The 21,683-nt window shown below is 39.9% G+C and overlaps 1 protein-coding gene across 6 annotated transcripts; it reads right to left on the bottom strand.

The window, feature by feature from the left end:
• Positions 1-356: 356 nt before the first annotated feature.
• On the bottom strand, positions 357-19,047 carry LOC115052385 (protein zer-1 homolog). 6 transcript variants are annotated; one of them, XM_029516456.1, is made up of 16 exons: positions 18,920-19,047; positions 17,733-17,915; positions 17,479-17,629; positions 16,073-16,527; positions 14,632-14,805; positions 14,442-14,556; positions 13,285-13,431; positions 13,024-13,197; positions 8,348-8,563; positions 7,651-7,692; positions 6,792-6,911; positions 6,588-6,703; positions 5,564-5,752; positions 4,910-5,007; positions 4,665-4,767; positions 357-3,200 (listed from the first exon to the last, which is right to left on the bottom strand). In XM_029516456.1, exons 2-16 carry the CDS (start codon positions 17,897-17,899, stop codon positions 3,113-3,115), a joined length of 2,355 nt encoding a protein of 784 aa, XP_029372316.1. In that variant the 5' UTR covers positions 17,900-17,915; positions 18,920-19,047; the 3' UTR covers positions 357-3,112. The 6 variants fall into 6 exon arrangements, with proteins under 6 accessions (XP_029372316.1, XP_029372317.1, XP_029372320.1 ...); XM_029516457.1 differs by having other exon boundaries at positions 17,733-18,017; positions 18,920-19,032; XM_029516460.1 differs by having other exon boundaries at positions 17,733-17,919; positions 18,920-18,987.
• Between the last annotated feature and the right edge of the window lie 2,636 nt (positions 19,048-21,683).

Below are 21,683 nucleotides of genomic sequence, written 5' to 3'. Positions count from 1 at the left end.
TTTGTATATCTCGAGTGTTTGTGTGTTTTCATGTTTGTATTCATTAGGTTATGAGCATTGTGTGTGATCTGGTGGTTATGCTGGATGTGTTTTAGGGACATGGACAAAATCTTGTTTTGGGCCACCGAAATCCAAGGGCCATCCCTGAGCCACATGCTCAAATTTCTACCCCGACTGCTTCTGCCACTGGTTGAGACAAGGGCAAGAAGCAAGGGTGACATAGAGCAACCTCCTCTACAATAAGTGTATTAACTGACTGTAATTACAGTCCCATAATTTCTCATCATTACTGCTCAGACTTATGGGCTGAAGTGAAGACAGAAAATCAACTGGGACATTTTTACCATTTCATTTTTATTGCTTATTCATACCTTTACACTTACGGCCTGGTTCTACTGAGATCAGGAAGAACTTGCACTCCATACTAGATCACACATTCTTCACACCAATCAGCAGTTACAAAAGAATCAAACAGGATGACATTATTGGACAACATGAGAAGAGATTTGTGACATAACACTTCTCAAGCAGAGTTCATTTTAAGTAGACATATCTTCATAAATAATCAGAGAAAATCAACAGCCACAGCAGCAGCCAGCTGACATCATGTCTCTATCATCAAACCAAACCACAGATAATATGATGTGCACACCTTCACCTGCTTTTCCTCTTGTGACTTGAAGAGGAAGAGAAATTCTCGTCATGTTTACATGTTTGAACCCAGCCAGAAAGATTTGGTCTCTCATGAAGCTCTTCATCTCTGGTCTAATCCAACATTCACTGTGACTTTGAGAAACTCACAACTTGACCATAAAAATGTACATAAAAATCTGGAAGTCAAAGCCAATGCAGATGATATGAAATAGCTTATAAAATCAGTAAGGCATCACTCATGAACATCATCTGTCCCTGCATTTATCCAGAATTAGACACAGCAGATATAATGGTCTCAGTGTGTTGTTGTGACAAAGCCCTGTCTATGCACTCCCTGAAAAACTGAAACATTGATAAGTCAAACTGGTCAGAAGTCAATTGAAAGTTCAACTCTTTCATATTGTAGACATATCAGTCTCTCTCCCTAAAGCTGTTTATTGGGCTCTGGTAAATTCTTCACAATGTTCAGTTTTCAACACAATCCATGTATTTTTTTGAAGAGGAGAGGAATAAAAAAATAAGGTAGAATTACAACTAAAGTTACAATTAAGTCTATTTAATAGTGTTTATTCGGTTGCTCCTCCAATAACTTTTGACTGAGCTCAGCAGTGTTTACAATAACAAATTACAAAAAGTATTTCATCAGTACAGGATGCAGCACAGCTCGTAAAAAGGCCTATATGTCATGGAGGGCTCACATTGAGCGTGGTTATCAATGTTGGTGTTGACATGACTGTGGCAGGACAGTGACAGAAGGTTGATTGTTTGCCTAACAGGAGAAATCTACATATCTGTTATACTACTCAGATGACTTCTGGTCCTTAGAACAAGTGCTTTTTGCATTCTAGTTCCAAGAAGAATAAGGAATTAATTATTGTCGTGAAACATTTTTACAGGTCACCAGGTGTGTACATGTTTTTCAGAGTGCTGCTGCTGGCTTATCACAGAAAGATATGTCTGATCAACTCGGGGAGCATGATCACATTTGATTTGGTCAGATTTTTTCTAGGTTTGATATTTGACTGCCAGTCCATCACAGGGCCAACACACAGAAACAAACCACTAATCACACTCACACTCATACCTACGGACAATTTTAGAGTCACCAATTAACCCAAACATGCATGTCTTTGGACGGTGGGAGGAAACCAACACATGTACAGGGAGAACATGCAAACTCAGAACAGAAAGGTCCCAGGCCCAGAAACCGGGCACTTCCTGATCATATCAAGGTTTGTGCCTTTAAACATACACCTGAATACAACCATTTTATTATCTCCCAATGTTTGTGTGGTGTGGTAACTGAAGTGAAGCAGTATATTTACTGACCAGTCAAACTGATTAAATAAACTGTTTCCTTTATCATCTGGCATCTGCCCGAGCCAAAACTTCTGACAAGTCTGTCATTGTTGGAAAGGAGCAGCACAGGGTCACTACAAAATCAGCCTGATTCACACTATATTCACAAAAAGAAATGGACCCTACACACAGCTCATGGATACTGAATCACCAAGTTCATCCCAAAGTTACTGAATGGTTCAGTTGAATTGCGAAATAAGATCATTCTGAGCCATGTGAAAGTCAGTTAAGTTCTTCAAAATCAAACTTGGAACATTGCAAGTGTTCTCACACTTTTGGCTACTTTTTACTTTTTTGTGTTTTTTCCTGCTTCACAGTTAAAGCTTACCACTGGTTTCTGCAGAATCAGATTAAAATGTGAGGATTCAAGATTTGTAAATAGCGGCTGGGTGTTCTGTGTATTGTTCTTTATAACTGACTATACATCAGTAAAACCAAAATAATTTTAAATACAGAGGAAAGTCATGAATGTTTACAATTGTAATATAAAACATACACACAGTGAAAGGTTAACACCACCTAAATATTTACATATTTAACAAAGAAGTCCTTCATTGTGCAACAAGGTCTGGAGGGTTCCCTCCCACCAACATCAGTGTGGTGCTTATCTGCAGCCTACACACTGGCTGCTATTTGCTGTACATCTGTCGCAAATAAGTGGCCTTTACAAGGATGAGTGAATGGGAGAGCATGTTGTGCGAGTTGTGACCTCTAATGGCGCCACAGGACACCAAATGACTGTTCATTCAAAATTGCAATCACATTGAAGTGAATCAAGGGTTTTTCCAGTCATTCTGACTGACTTGCACACAGAGAATAGTCACCAACTCCAATACGCCATCTTTACAGATGAGATGTATATGTACACCAAAGGTAACACAACAAAACTTCATGCACCAGATCTCACTGGAGAGATTAAGGTTTAGTCAAAACTGCTGCAAATAGGATCAGAGACTCAGCTCTGCTCTACAAAATAATAATAATAATAATAAAAAAATAATAATAAAAATGCACACAAATGACTCTTTTGGGGATGATGGTAGGCAGGACCTTAGGTTGGTTTGCTTGATATTTGCTGGGATTCATAGGATCTGTGGGGTCAACCTCTTTGTCCATAATTTACCTCCTGTCCATGATTTGTCTCCATGGGGTCTTCTTTGAAGTTTTCACACTGTTCCATTACCTTCCTAACAAAAAAAAAAAAAAAAAAGTTTAAAGGTGTTGTGCGTTAGTTCCTTACACAGGAGAATTTATGAAACTACCCTCCGCCATTTAGACTAGTTTCAGATTACACCTGTTTTTTCAAAGTCTGATCAGTTGTTAATCATTTGTGTATAATGTGCTCATTATATCCGTGTATTAGCTAGTATGAGGTAATTTTAAAAACTTTGAACATCAGTGTGTGGCAAATCAAAAGAGAAAATCCCCCAGACATTACTGAGGTATTTCATTGACCAAAGACCAAAACCATCTGTTTTGGTCTTGAGAGGTCAATATGAATATCATCTTAGAACCATGAAATCACGACTCATGTCATGTCATGTGAATGAGAAGTGATTTTTCCACATAAATTTCACTTCTAAAATAAAATACTGACACAGATAACAGATGTCACCTGTTGGAATTGATGGGACAAATTAAATGATAAAAGATTGTGGGGGATCCATTTATACAAATTTTTTATATGGCAGCAGTGGTAACATAAACCTACAGGGGTAAAAGTTTACAACTGGTAAACTTAATTCCTTGCATGTCCTGACGTTAGATGGGTACTCATATTGGACATTTACAATTAGATTTAAGGTGGCTGGTCCATTTAAGTGACAGTGATAGTGGTGTGCCTCCAGCTATTTCTGTAGAAAATAGTTCAGCAAAATGCTGAATTCCAGGGATTCCTTTTGTGGACAAATAGGAAAATATATCCCTTTAAAATGTTGTCTAAATTGGTGATGGCTTGTAAACCTTGTCCACATCATCGGCAAAGCCAGCTACTGTCTTTGACCATGGCAGAATAAATGTTGGTAAATACCTTACCAGTACTACAGAATGAAGTGTGGCTTCAAGGAAGCAGACCTGTGAATCACTCCTATATGTCAGGGGTTCTGAAACTGTTCCACAAGATCCCTTCAGGTTTGTTGGTTCAGCCATGGACCCAAACTGATGAAATTATTGCCTTCAGATGTTTTATTACAGAAAACTGCTTGAAACCTACAACCTTCAGTCAAAGATCAATGCTCCATATGTTGAAACAACAATGTGACTGACGATGAAAAACTAAATATTGCCATTAGTGTTGCCTTACTTTAGGTACATGTTCTCCCACAAGAGCAGGAGACCAACCAGCGACAAGCTGTCAACATGGGAACCTCAGCCTCATCCTTACAAGGCTACGTGTTATTTCTGATGTGCTAGTTAGGGTCAGGGTATACATCCATGTATGTGTTCTTGTATGTGGTTTTAGAAATAAAAGTCATAGAGCCTGAACTGACAGGAAATTATTTTTATTTCTGTTTCTTAGCAAAACTTAAGTGACCTAATTTGCGTCTGTGTTCAGTTCACCTAAGCTTTAATACATGCTCAAATGTGGCCTAAAAACCCCCAGTCCCAGTCAGTAACAAAGACAATCTAAAGCCATTACAATGAGTACTTACCTTGCCATGTCCTTTGTTTCTGGATGTGAACTGTCCAGTTCTAGCACTTTCTCCAAGAGAGTGATTCCTCCCTCTTTTATCAACAGGGGACAGTATTTACTCGCTGCAGGCAAAAGTGAATGGAAGACTATGAGAAATATCCCTGTCTAATAGTAGTCAGACATACTTTACTCACAAGACTCCTGAGGATGTAAAAACTAAGTGTTGGTCTTGATGTGAAAAGATTGAGAAAATCAGATACTCACAGTAAACTGACACCAGGTTGTAGAGGGCCCACGTGGCCCAGTGCTGGCTGACTGGAGAGATCCCCTGGGGCAGCAAGCGCAGGATGGGCTCAAATGACCTGTGAGACCAACAGGTCAGTTTAAAAATTCAGCAGACACAGGACTTCTAACACCAGACACCTCATAAAATAACATAATAACAAAAAAAACAGTCACATACTTCTTTACTTGGATTTTACTCTATTAATGGTGTGACATATTTTTGGTTGTGCTTGTACTGTGGCTCCTTGTCAGGCTATTTCTTTAGGATAACACAGTTCCCAGAGGATCAATCTTACTGACTTCTTGAACTTTTTGTATAGACTCAGTGATTGAAGGGATTAAAATGAAGTTTGATGCAGCCATCTATGCTCCCCTTTCAGGGGGTATCATTTAACTTCTCATCCAGGGTCATCATTAGATCAAAATGTTTATTTATCCAAAGATAATAACCCAATACCTCAAAACTTAATTATATTCCAATTCTCTCGTTTTTGTTTGGTGGCCATTAAAAACCACTCTGAATATTCCATGTTGGTTTAACATAAATTCAGCCTTACACAGGCCCTGGAGTTTACGGAGCGACACTGTGTGTTAAACAGTTGATGCAAGATTAATGAGAACACTGGGCTAAACCTGTAGTTGATGTTACGGCGGGAGCTGACATCCCAACTCTGGATAGCATCCCACATTTTGTCCATCACTGTGTCTCTTCGTGGCTCATCCATTGCCCAAACCTCCGGCCCATCAAACATTATGTGAGAAAGCACCCCACATGCGTTGTATGACACCTCGATCCCATCTGCCTTACTGTCCAGCAGATTACTGTGAGAGATAAAATATTGGGGGAGGGCAAGGGATTTGGGGAGGGGAGTATGAGAATCAGATCTAATGAGAGGTTGACTGGTGTATGAAACAATCAAACATCATTGAAATCTTTTGAGCAGTTTACATGTCTTCATATAGTTCAATAAAATAACTATTGTGTGGGTTCTTGTGTGGTTGGAGGTCAGCTGTATTCAATGACGCAACAAAGTTTAACATAACAAAGATAGTCTCGTGCTACAGCCCAGTATGGTATGTGACGGTTAATTAGGTTCACAAACTAAATCTCACCTTTTAAAGCTCAGAACCGCTACAATCAGTAGCTGCAAGAGCAGAGACAACACACTGCTGAGTTAGTGTGAACGCAAAAACACACACTACAGAAACAAGAACTTGCTCAACCTCATTGGACAGAAGCCAAGCAAGTTGAAGTTATTCCATAAGGTGACTTGAAAACATAAGTTCACTGCTGATTGGTAAGAGAGAATTTTCATTGCTGTGCCACTGCTGTGTGCTCACTGTAGCCAACTACATTTCAGTTACCGTGGTTATTATTCCACATTACAGTTAGAGAGGAGCAGCAGATGTTTCTCTGTTTGGTTTTCCTTTGTTAATGTGTGTTGCAATCAAAGAAAGGTCATGTTAGCTTCATGTGTAGTAACAACACATGACTGAAAGGAAACTACCTTTGAAAGAGGAAACTGATCAAGTATGTAAGATGAGTCCATGGAAGTTGAATTGGTACCATGTGGTGGAAAAGTAGTAGGAGATAATGAAAACAGGTCCTTGCTGTTTTCTTGGTGAGAACAAATTAAGAACCATGCAGCTGTCCTACCTGAACACAGTGATGAACTGTGGGGTGACTAGTTGTGGCCTTAGAGCTTTGACCTCAGCAACGTTTCCCAAAAGCCCAAGCATGTTGCGGTGAAGTTCCTGCTTGTCTGGAAATTCCTGGATTTAGATCATACGGTAAGAGGAAAGGCATCAAGCTGCAACTAAACTAAATCAACATGACTTCAAGCTTGGTCTGACAATTCACCTGTAGACACTCCAGAAAGAGACTCATCCCATGGCAGTTCAGAAACATCTGACAGTTATCAGGCGTCTCATCAGTGATGTTCCAGAGAGCACTCCAGGAAAACTCCATCACCTGGTCGCACTGTGGCCAAACAAAAACTTTGAACAAAAGACTCTCCTGACATTCAATTTGGAATATCAATACTGAAAACATGTTTATTGCGATTTTAAATTCTTATTAACTTACTATTCATAATGGACCTTGTGTCACCATCATAATTAGTACTAATAACTAATTAGTACTAAAGTACTAGTTTAATTTTAAATGCTGTTTCTTTAGTTATTCTGCTATTTGCCTATACTTATGCACTAAGCATCTCTGTCTCTCTCTCCCTCCCTCCGTCCCTCCCCAAAGCATGTACAGTACATTACATCTCACTAACTTTGTCTCTTCCTGTAGTCTGTGTTTTGTCACTGCCCTCTCTCTTCCTGTCCCCTTCCTACAGGTGCTGAATAATCTCTGCTCCATGTTCCTATATATCAATACCTGCTGCTACAATAGTTTGTGTAATGATAACCATTAGTTAACTATCAGTTATCATTTCCCATTTTTACTTCTGCTAAAAACTCTATTTCTTTTTTGCTGGAATTTTTAATGGTATCTTCTCTCCTCCTGCTTTTGTTCTGCCTCAATCTCTCTAACCCGCCACGGCCCCCAAACAACTCCATAAAACGTTTCGTCAAGACCTGCTCAATATGTAAAGTGCCTTGATGCAACTCTGTCATGCTTTGGTGTTGTATAAATAAATTTGACTTCAATCAAACTCGAGAAAAGATTAATGTCGACAAAGCAGAAAAAAGTTGCCAGAAAAAAAACTCACCATTCTGTCCTGTAGCTTCTTCTGAATTAAATGTAACATTGTCTGAAAAAAAGAAAAAAAAATGAATTAATCAAACTGTACTCATGAACAGAGTTTGGGGGTGATGTCACAGAAGTAGTCACACCACAGCAAAAAAATGTCAAGGGTCTGGATTGACAGTTTCACAAAAAGGAACATGTATTGTGTGTCACGTTCCTGGTTTCCCTTCTAATTTTTTGTACTAACAGGTTATAGCTGCAAAGGGTGGACCGACGTAATATTAAACCCTATGGATTAAGAATGTGGTATCACTTAAATTCATACTGTACACAAGTCAACGCAGGTGAGTGAATGCTTTTGGCAATATTGTGTATTTGTCCTCTTGCATCTGTAATGTACATATTTCCCTACTTTTTCATCTTTAATGTACATATTTCACTTCTGTTTTGCATATGCGGTCAGGACCAGCTGCAGCACAAACAATTTCCCCCTGTGGGGAAAATAAAGTGATTCCAATTCTGATTCGATCAATCTTGAACTTTTCTAATGACATTTAAAAGCTTGAAAAATAACAACTGGGGTATTTACAGAAGTATTCTGTCATTGTATTTTGTCAATTCAGCAAAGAACTTACAGACTTCAGGACTAGGGACAAGAGGTGATGAATACAATATTTTCATTCTCCTCTGAAATAAGAGTACACAGAGAACTTTATCACCTTCACAAATCCCATCTTCCCCACGGCCTCCTTGTGATAGTTGTCCACCTGACAGACCAAAGCATTGCAGAGGTGAACAGCAATTCTCTGGATGGACTCATCCTGTCTCGCTGGTTCCAAGATTTTCAGAAGTAGCTGGTTGACCCGACTGTACTGGAACTCCAGCTCCTCTGGAATACTGAAGTTACACAGTGTCAGGCAGCAGTTCCTTTGGACCTGGAGAAGAATATGCATCAGTAGGGATTATATAGAAGCAAAGTCTCAGAAAAGCTTTCTATCCCTAAACAGATCAGTTGCCTGTTTTCATGCATTGTCTAATTTACTGCCCTCTTGTGGTGGTGGCAGCAGCTAGCTTCACTTCCAACCAGTGGACTTGTAGTTTTTGCCATTTTGAGGCTTGACGCTAGGCATTGGGAATAATTGCTTGAGCCTTTTTTGTTAGTCAAGGTTTTTATATTGGCATTTTTGAGGGACTACACAGGAAATAAACAAGCAGTAGAGAACCCTAACCCTAACCTCACATTGGACAAGGGTGTGGTACACCCTGGACAGGTTGCAAGTCCATTGCAGGGCCAACACACAGAGACAGACTAAAACGAAGAACCACTCACAATCTCACTCAGATCGACAGTCAATTTAGAGTTACAAATTAATGAATGAAAACATGAATGTCGTTGGACGTTGGGAGGAAACCCATGAAAGCACAGGGAGAGAATATGCAAACTATACACAGAAAGGCCCCGGGCCTGGGAACAGAACCCGCAACCTTCTTAGTGTGGAGCATCAGCACTAACCAGCACTAACCAGATGATAGCGCACAGTTACTATCCCATCCTAAAATATGGTAATTTGTATTCATTCCATCTGTTTTAATACTAAAATATGCTAAATAGAAAATCATTGTCTCAGTGCAAGGCATAAACATCAGGATGATGGTGTATTATATAGTCTGCCTACTACAAGGTGGCTCACTGAAAATCTTTTTTTGACCTTAGCTATAGAAACTCATGATGCTTTTATTAATAACAACAGAAAGCTCTCTGGGCTCAAAATGTAAAAGGGAATGTTAAGACCAACTAATCAATCCTCTCCTGTTTCGAAAATGGTCAAAAGGTATGCAAATACCTTTCTTGAATGTAGGCTGTACCTCCATTTAGTTTTCCAGATGGAATAGTACTTTTTTACATTAAACAAATACATTTAGGTACACTTGGTACATATAAACATTGCCGGTCCCAAGCCCAGATGAATGGGAAGATTGCGTCAGGAAGGGCATCCGGTGTAAAACTGTAGCTAAATCAATCATGCAAGTCGCAAGAAACTGACTTGCTGTGGTGACCCCGAACAGGGAAAACAAAATAAAAAATTGTATCTTTCACCTGTGAAATATTAAGAAAATCAGAAAAATCCTCTTGAGAGAGGATGCAGAAAAACTAGTCCATGCAGTCATTATTTCTAGACTGGACTACTATAACTCATTACTATCTGGGTGTCCAAGCAAATCTCTGAAAGGCCTGCAGTTGATTCAGAATGCTGCTGCACAAATATTAGCTTCTCTTCATTGGCTGCCGGTAAAATTCAGAATAGAATTTAAAATCCCTCTGTTAACATATAAAGCTCAGAGAGCTTATAGTTCCTTACTGTCCTAGTAGGCCACTCCGATCTCTAGATGGAGGTTTACTTGTGGTTCCTAGAGTCTCCAAGAGTAAATCTGGAGGCAGATCTTTCAGTTATCAGGCTCCTCTTCAATGGAACCAACTTCCTGTATCTGTCCAGGGGGCGGAATCTAGCAATTTTCAAGACTCAGCTTCAAACTTTTCTATATGACAGAGCTTATAGTTAAAAAGTCAAAGTTCACTTTCTCTTTCCCCCTACCCCATGCACTGACATACTACTAACTACGTTTTCCCCAAAGTCTCTGTTTCTCCCAGTTCCAACCATGTGTAACCATTTACTAACCATGTTTTCCCCGAAGTCTCTGTCTCTCCCAGTTCCTCTCCTCTCTCTCCCTGTCCTCATCCTGCAGGTGGTGAATCATCACCAACTTTGCCCCTAACCCCCATCCCCCAATTGGTCGAGGCAGATGGCCGCCCCACCGAGCCTGTTTCCGCCTGACGTTTCTGCCTCTTAAAGGAAGTTTTTCCTTGCCACTGTCGCAGAGTGCTTGCTTATAGGGGGATGTGTTGGGTCTCTTTAAATAATTTAGTCCTGTAAAAGTTAATAAAGAGTTTGGTCTAGCCTTTCTCTATATGTAAAGTGCCTTGATGTAACTCTGTTATGATTTGGCACTATATATATATATAATTAATCTGATTTGATTTGATTTGATTAAAATATTCAAATAGGATAATCTTTGTAATTGTGGGGGTCACACAGCCTCACTCAACTTTAGGATCGAAAAACCTTTCCACTTTTTGGGTTAGGGTTAGGGTTTAGTGTCACTTTTGCTGATATTGCACAGCACAAGAGAGAGTTGCATGGGTCAAATTGTAGAAACCAGTGAATATATATGTACATACACACCCACATACATGCATGCGTGAGACCCATTTCCCTGGATTAGTCTTCCACGTCCAACACAGACAAAGGCCACCAAACATCATTCAAAACTAGTCCTATATATAGTCCTTACCTAACTAAGAATATGGCCAAGTTTACTAGAAAGCTAAAACCCTGATAACCCCAAGTCGAGACCAGGAGTCAAAACTGCAGTTTAGCACACTTCTCTGCGCCTCAGTCAGAGCGGTTCCCTGCCAAGAGTAGAAAGAGTCTTTGTATATGTTTATTTGCATATCTAGGTCTATAGAAACTGTGTCTGTCCCCTAACCACCTAAATTTAGAAAAAATACTATACCTAAATTCAACAGAAGAGGAGCTAAAAACAAAAACTTTACTGAAATCAAAACAGTCATCAATTTGGTTTCAAATAACACTGCGATTGTTGAATATTCAATCACTATCATCAAAATCTCTATTAGTCAATGATCTCATAACTGATCATCGTATTGATTAATTTTGTAGAAGGGAGAACTGGCTACAGCATAATGAGTATGTCAGTATGAATGAATCTACAACCCCAACTCATGTTATTTGGAGAGGGGTGGCTGCGATATTTCAGTCAAGCCTTTTTATCAACCCTAGACCAAAATCTGCCTGTAGGTCTTTTGAAAGCCTCGCTCTTAGCATTTCTCACTCTAACTGGAAAATTGAAAAACCAGTTCTCTTAGTTACAGTACCTGTACTCCAAATTCCTATCAGAATTTTCAGATGGTTTAGATGATGAAACTATAGAAGCTAGCTCTGAGAGATTCAGAAATGAGAATGATTCCAGATGTAAAATAGTCGTTGCAGTTGATTCAGAAGTTGCTGTAGTCAGTAGACGATTACTGTCTAATATAGGTAAGAGCTGATTAATTCTTTCTCTGATTGTGACAATTGTACCTGTAAAAAAGTCAATTAAATCATAACTGCTGAGACCTAGGGGATCACTGGTTCAATGGAGCTATGACACTCAGCCTGGTTACGGTGCTGAAGAGAAACCCTGTTTTGTTCTTTTTTTTCTCCATAATTGACTATAGTGCATGAGGAGGAGTTATTGTTAACATGAATAAACTGATGTCTATCTGATAAATAGGATTTCAACTATCTTAGTGCAGTTCCTTTAATCCCAATTTCATGTTCCAGTCGCTTTAATAAAATATTATGATCACCCAGTTCTGCTTGAGGTTTCTGCCTCTTAAAGGAAGTTTTTCCTTGCCACTGTCGCCAAGTGCCTGCTCATCGGGGGATCTGTTGGGTCTCTTTAAATAATTTTAGAAAGAGTTTGGTCTACAAATGCTCTATATGTAAAGTGTCTTAGTGTAACTTTGTTATGATTTGGTGCTATAAAAATAAATCTGATTTGATTTATATTTTTCTGCTTTAAATAATAAAATGAAAAAAGAAAAAGTTGAATCAATGAAGGCCTTGTCATAGCCATGAATTTTTACAATTATAATTTTTACTCATTAGACACCATTTTTGAATCCAACCCAAAGGCGTACCCGTTGTGGAACTCTGCGGCACCGCTATACACAGGATTGTTAACTTTATAAATTTACAAGGGGTTATTGTATCTACTTAGCATTTTTTGCATCTGTTTAGACTGTTGGTTAACTACTGTTAACCTGATGTGTGCACATGGTTGTGTTCATGTACATCCCAGAACCTCCATGGAGCTAACCATCTTTTACCATTCAAACTAGGTGAATTGACTTAAAACAAAGAACACCCACAGGCCAGCTAGCCACAGCATCAAATGACAAACCGTTGCATACCCATACACATATACATACACAGGTGCACAAAGATATACATTCATCTTAAATTATATCCTGTGACCATTGTTTCTGTTGAGATTGTTTTTGTGTCCTGCCTCCTGTCATCCCTATCCCATCTCTGTTCTCTCTTTCTATTCACTCCTGAGCGTCAGTCCAGTAGCTTTATTAATAAACCAATACCATTGCCAATAAAGGCTTAGGGTTAGACACAGATGGTGACAGGAGACGACTCACACAGTAAAAATGCTTCAGCACAAGGCCCCAGAAATATTCATACTGCCTGCCCCAGCTGCTGAACAGGACAGTTTAAAAAAAAAAAAGAAAAAAGAAAGAGACGATGGTCCAGACAGTACTTACAGTAACCTCTTGGTACTCCTCCATCCCATTTAGTACCACCTGAATGACCTCTCTACGCATCCGAACACTCTGGTCGCTGCGGTACTCTGTGTTAGTCAGGTAGAACAGGGCAGCGCTGCCAGTCACTTGAATGCTCTTATCATATTTGTGGCACTTCAGCGCTGCTATGACAAGCTAAGACAAGGACAGAGTTTACAAGAGAGGATTGGTGAACATTCACAACACAGTGTTGTCTCACCTCCTTACTTAAACTCACAATACCTGTAAAGCTCGGAGCAATTGGCTGCAGTGTTGTATTCTAGCAATGTCAAACAGCTGATTGATGGCTCTGTGGGCCAGCTCAGGACGAAACTCTGTGTATGCCTCAATAGCATTCAGGACCTGGTCTTCATTCTTTGATCCAGTCACCTGAAAAAGCCCAGTAACATATATACATTTTCACATTTATCAGTGCTTTCTGAAATAAGTTTTGAGTCAGTGGCCTGCTGGAAGACACATAACCTCGGATGGAATCTAGCCTTCTGACACATAGTGTCTTCATCTTTTAGTTATAAGGCCTAGTTATAAGTTGCTGGCCTAGACTGCTGGGGAATGCACTGAACACCCCATCCCTCCCAAACATTTATGTCACACTGCTACATGTCATCAACTTTCTATCTTTCCTCTCCTCGATGTTTGTGCTATTCCCTACCGTCCTCTCTCTCCCTATCCTGCAAGTAGTGAATCATTACAACAGTCATTACGACTTTCAACATCTGTACATTTTAAATTGCATTTCATTGTTCTCTCTTTCCTCTTTCGAGGCAGATGGCAGCCCACCCTAAGCCTGATTCATCTGATCTTTTTGCCTTTTAAGGAAGGTTTTCCAGCCACTGTCAAGTGCTTGCTTGTGGAAGCATTCGTTTAGTCCCTTTAAATAATTCTATAAATAGTTTGGGATGGACCTGCTCTTCATTTAAACTGCCTTATTTTTTGCTGCTATATAAATAAAATTTGATTTGATTTGATTTAGAAGTGGTCTTTCTCAGTTCTGGCTCTGACCACCACTGATGGAAAAAGTGAACATAAGCCAGGAGTCACAGGAGTCAGGACTCACAGGACTCACAGTAAAGGTGAGAGTTGGGGTGAAAGAGCAAAGGCAAAAGTGATGACAGAGTGAATGTGGAAAAGCAAGGGTCTATATGAGGATGATAGAGGTCACAGGTTACTGTGAAAGTGAGGATGACCAGGTAAAATTGAGGGAGCGAGAGTAAAGCAGTCAGTGTGACACAGTGAAAGTTTGAAGGTGACAAAGTGAGGATGACAGAGTACATGACACAGAAATTAGACTTAGACACATAACATTTTATGAAACCAATCCAACCAGTCCCACACTGGACTCTGATGTCTATCATGTCAACAGCCTGTGTGAACGTTACCTTATAGGCAGGGATGTGTGTCACATTACAGAGGGTGGTGTCATATAAGCCCAGGAACTGCAGGGGCCTCTTTAGCTCTTGGAAAGGATAGATGCTGCTCTTGCATGGCTCAAGGCTGAAAGAAAAACACACCTTGGTTCATCAATATGTTCCATTGAAGCAGAAGTAAACTCTGCGGTTAGTCACCCACCTTGGCCGTCCCATAGCTTCTTCAAAATGTGGAACTGTGCAGTTGTCTAACATGATGTGACCTGACATGTCCAGTGACACCAAGTTGACCAGACGCTGCACAACTGCTGTGAGGATCTTCCTGTTCATTTTGAACTTAGACGTTCGTCTGCTCTCCCGTGAGATGTCCAAATGCCTTAAGTTTAATAGATTGTGAGGTGAAAATAACACACTTACATTAGTCATAATCCATTGTAAATTAAAGAAGAAAAGCAAGAAACCATGAACATCAACCGTGCCTTCATAACAGCTCATCAGATGATTAAGGATAATATAAATACCTTCATCTTCACCTCTCCATCACTGACACATAGGAGGGATTTAATAGCCCCACATTTAGATCATGTGTAACACCTGGTCGAAGCTTTTCACGTTATGCAGAAAGTAACTGATTTTCATTATTGCTGACACCAGACTACAAGTTTGTCTGATCATAATTCAGTGGTAAGAAAAACATTAAATGGTCACAAACTCTGATCTGATACCACGCAGTTCTAACCTTTTCTGTTCGTTAACAACAGTCATTTAACAACACAGCTCTGCTAAAACCCAGTAAGTAAACCTTCATTTAATAAATGTTCATCTCCTTCAGCTTCAATAACATGATATCAGAAAAAGGCAGCTGAGCATGGGCAACACGACCACAGCTGGGTGATGATCGCAAAGGCCTTCCTAGGCTACGTTCACACAGCAGGCCCAAGTGGCTGAAATCCTATTTCTTCACCCGCTGTGAAAAACTAGATGCAACTGGGCCAATTTCATATGTGGTTCTCAATCAGATACAAATCTTTGTTTTGTTTAGTTTTCTTAAAGCTACTTCAGACTAAACAGCCATGGAACATATATCGGAATTCAATGAAACTTTTACATCACAGCAACATTTGACATAATTGTACACAGGCAGTAGTCATAAGACAAAAAACAAATACGGAAATAGAGGTACTCAGTGACATAAAAACTAAACACTAAATGCTAACATCAGCGGAGTACATGTTTGTCATTTACAATCCTCTCCTGTTTACTTGTGTACAGAGTGCTGCATATGACATCTTGTTGTTCTTCCTTGCATGCCTGTCACATACAGGTCATGAAAGGTTCACAATGTTCTAAAAGTTTAAAGTTTTAAAGTTTTAAAAGATGATGTGAAAAGCTGCATAAAACAATCAGATTTATAAAGAAATCCGAAGTGAGCACTAAGGCTTGCAGTGTGAACATAGGCCTGTTCTAAAAAGGCCTAATCTATTAAACTGGTGACATCAGATGATGGATTGCATTCGTTAATTCTGACTTACTCACAACATTTAGCTCATGCAAGTGGCCACCAAGAGCAACTTTCACCTACAACATCAGTCCAGTGAATTATTGCAGTAAGACAAAGAAGTAAAAGCATTGTTCCTCTTTACCTGAGATGAACGAGCTCCACCACTGTACAGACCAACTCCTCTGATAAGTCCACATTGTAGAGGATCAGCGAGGCCAGTCTATCTTTCCACTGGGTGAGAAAAGCTGTTCCCAGCAACTGTACATTTGACAAATCTAGTGAGGTGAGCGACATCAATGGTTTGAGCAGGGCTTCTGCATCCACTTCATCAGGCAGACCACCCAAGTTGAGCAATCTGAGGCGGTTGAACCCGTGGAAGTTAAAGTCCGTCTCTAATGCTTGCCTAGAGGCAGGGCCCTCATCCTCCTCCTCCTCACTGTCTTCATTGCAGGCAAGTGGGGCACCACCCTTCCTGTAGAAGATATGGCTGCAGCCAAAAAGACAGAGAGAGACCAAAGTCTCACGGAAGCAGGTGAGTGTTTTCAGACTGCGGGACGACAGATTGTTGCAGTAGGTGAGGTGGAGCTCGATTAGGTCCTGGAAAAAAAAGCACACAGGAAATAATTACTGAGCAAAACACTGACAGAGAGCTTCAGAATTCAACTTTAGCTAAATATTTCATTTGAAACAACTTCCAAATAACTTTAATAATTTCTTACATTGACACACAGTTACTGATCAAAGAGGCTGACTGTTATGGGCAGCCTTCTGTAATTTTTGGCAACAATGACCGCCTCTAAAAAAAAAAAATAAACCTGTAATGACAACTAATAAATTCCAGCAGCCAATAAATATACTTTCCCTAGCAATAGATGACTCGCTTCCATCAGTGGGCTAATCATGACACTAATAAGATACTCATTAAATTACTTTCTTATATATTATTTCACTATATAGCTAAAAATAGTGTCCAGAGAATGCTTACAAGTGTCCATCATTGTGACACATTACAGAAAAATTCAAAAATTTAAATATTGCGTTAGGACCAGGGTTAGGCTTTAAAATGTGTCTCCAATGACCACCTATGTGATGTCACTGACCCACTTTCAGTGTTGTGGATGTGTTCACAGCTGAACATTGGTGATGGGCTCACAAAAGATACATCTTCATACCAGGTCTGAAGAAGGCCTAAAAGTGGTTTATGTCCACTGAAATGGTTAATCTGAACCCATCATTTTCCTTTCACATGAAGAATATGACCTGTAGTCCAAGATTCTGTAGAACCGAAAAAAGTATTGCTGCATTTTTCAAAGGCCTTAAATAGCATTTTAAAAGACTTTCAACCTGGCAGTGAGTCAATCTGACTGAGAGATGGACTTAAAAAAATATAAATATACTCCTATCATAGCCTGAAGATGGAGTTTGTGAAAAAGTAAAACATTCTGGTTGAGATGGTCCACAGAGGTATACTTGAAAATGAAATTGTTCTACTACCGATGTCATCAGCATATTGTGAGCAATTAAAATGACTTATTTGTGGCATCCTACCTGTTTTCTAATGGCTTCAAGATCTCTGTCACGCACAAAGTCTTCTCTCAACTGTACCCTGGTCAGTCTGGTGCTTCGAGGGTCCGAGAACAGCTGGAAGAAGCTCTCTTCTGGTTCAAAGTTACTGTCTGTATGGACCAACTCTATATATCTATTTCCACAAACAAAATTTCCAATTTGAGACAATAATCTGCAAGATCGTAACAACACGGGGCAGTCTGAAAGACTGAAAATTGAGAATCTAGTTTACATACGTGTTGACCAGCTTGTCACATATTTCACTTGGAAGGAAGATGTCTGAGCGCAGGCAGACCTTGTTCCTGAACCCCTGGTAGCACATGGTCTTCCTGAGGTTCCTCAGGCAGAATACTGTGGCCAGAGTCATGAGGCTTTCAGGGTTGTCTCCTGCTTTGGCTGCCATGTTAGTGTCCTCCTCTCTAGCTTACATCAAAGACAAAGGCAGTGCAGGAGATCTTTAGAGGCTGGCTCAGCTCAAAGTTGAGGGTGAGATGCAATTTCATTTGAATACAAGCAGCACCCTGTTATTAAAAAAAAAAAAAAAAAAAATCACAATAATCCAATGTGTGCTTCCTTTTACCACTATCTTTGGCAATAAGTACAGAATAATTCTTCAAATTAATGTACTGAGCCATATCTTGGCCTGGGACCATGTCACATTTAAGAAGGGAAACCTTTTACAGTGACTGTCCCAAAAACAAACTGTAGCATCAAATGTATTACCTGAATGTACAGTTAAATCATAATGGATGTCCATGTCTGTTTTATTTAAAAAAGACTGGGGATCATAAGGCCTCCCTGCCACCAGAAGCCAGGCCATAAATACATTTTAGACTACCTGCAGGCACCGCAGGGTTGTGCAGGTTTAGCTTTAGTAAGTTGTCATGCCCTCTGTCAGCAACTATTTGTACCTACTATGCAACAACTTATTTTTACATTAATAAAAAAACAGTTTATTCTTTATGATGTACTGAGCGGGTGCTAGATATAATAACCAGCCTGTTTTGAGTTTTGGTTCTTACTATGGATTTGTTAGCCAACCACACAAAGCAGTATCCTGAGGGAGACACTGCAGACTGTCACTACATTAGCAACCTAGCTAGCTAGGTACACTACAACACTTTCCTGACGTTTCATAGCTGTTTACAAGGATAGATCAAGTTTAGCCTACTCACTCACAGGAATGCCAAGTCCTAAACAGCAACACTTATTATTGTAATCGAAGACTTCATTTGCCGATACGGTGTCAGGAGTGCGTTTAGGCGTCCTAATTAGCTTGTCGCTAAAGAAGATTTTCCCTGCTATGATGTTAGCTAACTAAGGCAGTGAAGCTAGCGCTAGCTTAATAGCTGTGTGTAGAGAGGCGGGCTGTCAGCAGTGGTCAACGGTGTTTGGGTGCACGGCTCGGCAGCCGGGGCTCTACCTTAGCTTTCGCCAAGGCCGTGTGTCCTGATGACGGCGAGAAGCGGAGCCTTTTTCAATAGTCTTCACTCATCTGATTTTCGTTTTCGTCCGATGTCAACAAACCGACTCCTCCTCCTTCTCCCCTTTCTCTTTCCCCCTCTTCCTCTTGTTCATCTCGCTTCCTTCCAGCTGATGTTTTTATTTTGAAGTCAAAAGGGAACAATTTTATCATTTTATTACACTTACGTTTTACTCCAATTTGACCAGACATCAGTATTTCATAATTCTAATGAAAAACATACTTAACTGTGATAGTAATAGACGTAATGGATGACGATTTCTCTTTAAAACGATTAATTTTTGTGTAACCAAACTTGTTATATATATAAGCATGATTTGTGCCACGTAAAGACGTAAAGAGATTACCACAGAGTTCCCAGGATCTTTAGGGACATACGCAAACACGCATACGAGAGCAGTACAATACAGTACAATAAGGGAGTCATATCACACTTCATATATGCATGTTTATTACTGTGTGTTAAAGAAGCCTACAGAGGCTGAGCCACGGTCATTTTGTTCATGTCATGATGAACCAGATCATTAATAAATAATGGGCTACACAACAGAGTTCAATGCTATCTTTGTTAAAACAATGGCACATGACCTTTTCTATTATTTGTTTTTACAATATGTACCTTGTTATTTTAGTCATTGTCAGTTATAAGAACTGAGTAACCTCACTGCAATTATCCACTAAACCTCCATCAGGGGTCCCACTCTGCGGATGAATTCTCCAAGTTCGAGACTTGGCCACCTGACACTTAATGGGATGACACAGAATTACAGACATAATTTGTGAAAGTACTGAAAAAGTTGTTGAAAGATTAACTTTCTGCTCTGGATTAAGCCACTAACTGCAGCTTTGTTGCTTTTCTTGCAATTTGTTTTAGATGATTAGATTAGATTAGATTTCCTTTATTGTCCCACAATGGGGAAATTCAAATTGTTACAGCAGCAAGATTTTTAACTTAACAACAAAGAAGAGACAACAAACAAACAAGCAAACAGCAGAGACACACAATAGCAGGTAGTACTACCCATAGCAGCAGTTGTAACTGGGTAGTTAGAAAAACATTGCACATTATGTATTGCACAGTATTATTTATTTTCACAGTATTGTTCTTAGTGTGTGTGTGGACTACTGGGGGGTCAGTCCTGGTCATTACAGTCTGGTCAGTACAACAGTCTGGCAGCAGCAGGAAGAAAGGACCTACGATATCTCTCCTTCACACATTTGTGGTGAAGTAGTCTGTGACTGAAGGAGCTGCACAGTGCGCTGATGGTGTCCTGCATGGGGTGGGAGGCATTATCCATCATTGATGATAGATTTGCTATCACCCTCCTCTCTCCCACCCTCTGCACTGACTCAAGGGGGCAACCCAAGACATTAACATTATCAGGTTATCGAGTATCTTCCTGTCAGCTGTAGAGATGCTGCTGCTCCAGCAGACCACTCCAGAGAAGATGGCTGATGCCACAACAGAGTCAAAGAAGGTTTTCAGGAGCACTCCCTGCACTCCAAAGGACCTGAGTTTCCGCAGCAGTTAGAGTCTGCGCTGACCTTTCTTATAAATTTCATGGGTGTTATGAGTCCAGTCCAGTTTATTGTTCACTTGAACCTTGGATGTTCACTGGTGACAGGGGGGCGTGATTGTCTGCCACTAGCTCCTTGGTTTTCCCTGTGTTTATCTGGAGGCGGTTCCACTGACACCAGTCCACAAAGTCCTTGATCAGTTCTCTGTATTCCCTGTCAATGCAGACAATGGCAAGTCTCTGCAATGTTTTGCATAGTGTCTCCTTTCTGTTGTTAGTTTACAGTAGTAATAGTCACAGTTTTTTTCTGCATGCAGTTAATTTTCTTGATCTCCTCTGCCCATGCCCCTGCTACCGCTTCAATCTGAGCTGTTTCAACCACCCAGTTCCCTCCAAATGCTGTGCCTCTATCCTAATCTCTTCCACATTAGGCCTCAGCCTCTGGAACACTTCAGCAGAGCAACCATAATCCATTCACCTATCTCTTTTCCCTTAAGAGAGTTTAATATGTCTCAGGGTGCTTTAAACAGGTGTCTGAGACTAGTTCTAGAAAATCAGAACACGTTGCCCATCAAACTGTTTATGCACCAAAGGGCAGCTTATAGCAGTGTTCACTACAGTGTACACTACTAAAGTAGTGTAAAATGTTCAATACACTTTTGGCATTTTACAAAAACAAGTGAAATGAAAACACACACAGACACACACACACACACACAGTATTTTATTTTTTTTTTATATTTATTGATTGATTAATTGGTTGACACCTTCTTGTTGTCAGTCCACTAGTGTTCATCTGTGAATTGGAAGTAAATGTGATGACTGGCTGGGAGTTACAGAGGAGATGAGAGGAGTAAAAGTACAAAGTAACAGTAAGGGAATTGATGGTTTAATGGTATTTTCTTTTTGCTTGCACAAACTTATATCTGGCAGTAACTGTTGCTAGAGCTTGTGAAAGAAACAGGCAACCAGCAATTGCCCTGAATTTTATTTATTTCTTATTACCCTACTTATGCTTCATAGATCTGGTTGCTTGTTTTTTTTGCAAGATCTGGCAATACTCTCAAGGAACTCTTAAACCCAAACTTTATTGGAGGAGAGAGGCACTGTATTAAATAATCAATTATTCATTAATCATAATTAATTCAGCACATTTGGTCTGGTGCAAGACACACTTGTCTCCTAGT

Source organism: Echeneis naucrates, chromosome 12 (assembly GCF_900963305.1).
Source record: "Echeneis naucrates chromosome 12, fEcheNa1.1, whole genome shotgun sequence".
Classification (NCBI taxonomy): domain Eukaryota; kingdom Metazoa; phylum Chordata; class Actinopteri; order Carangiformes; family Echeneidae; genus Echeneis; species Echeneis naucrates.
This window is presented reverse-complemented; position numbering and strand designations above follow the sequence as displayed.

Excerpts from the sequence above, each read along its gene's own strand:
- LOC115052385 (XM_029516456.1), bottom strand. The coding sequence starts at position 17,899 with ATGGCAGCCAAAGCAGGAGACAACCCTGAAAGCCTCATGACTCTGGCC. Across the intron at positions 7,693-8,347 it reads GGAAGATGGGATTTGTGAAG|ACAATGTTACATTTAATTCA; the intron begins GTGATAAAGTTC and ends TCTTTTTTTCAG. Across the intron at positions 5,008-5,563 it reads CGCCGTAACATCAACTACAG|GTCATTTGAGCCCATCCTGC; the intron begins GTTTAGCCCAGT and ends TTGGTCTCACAG.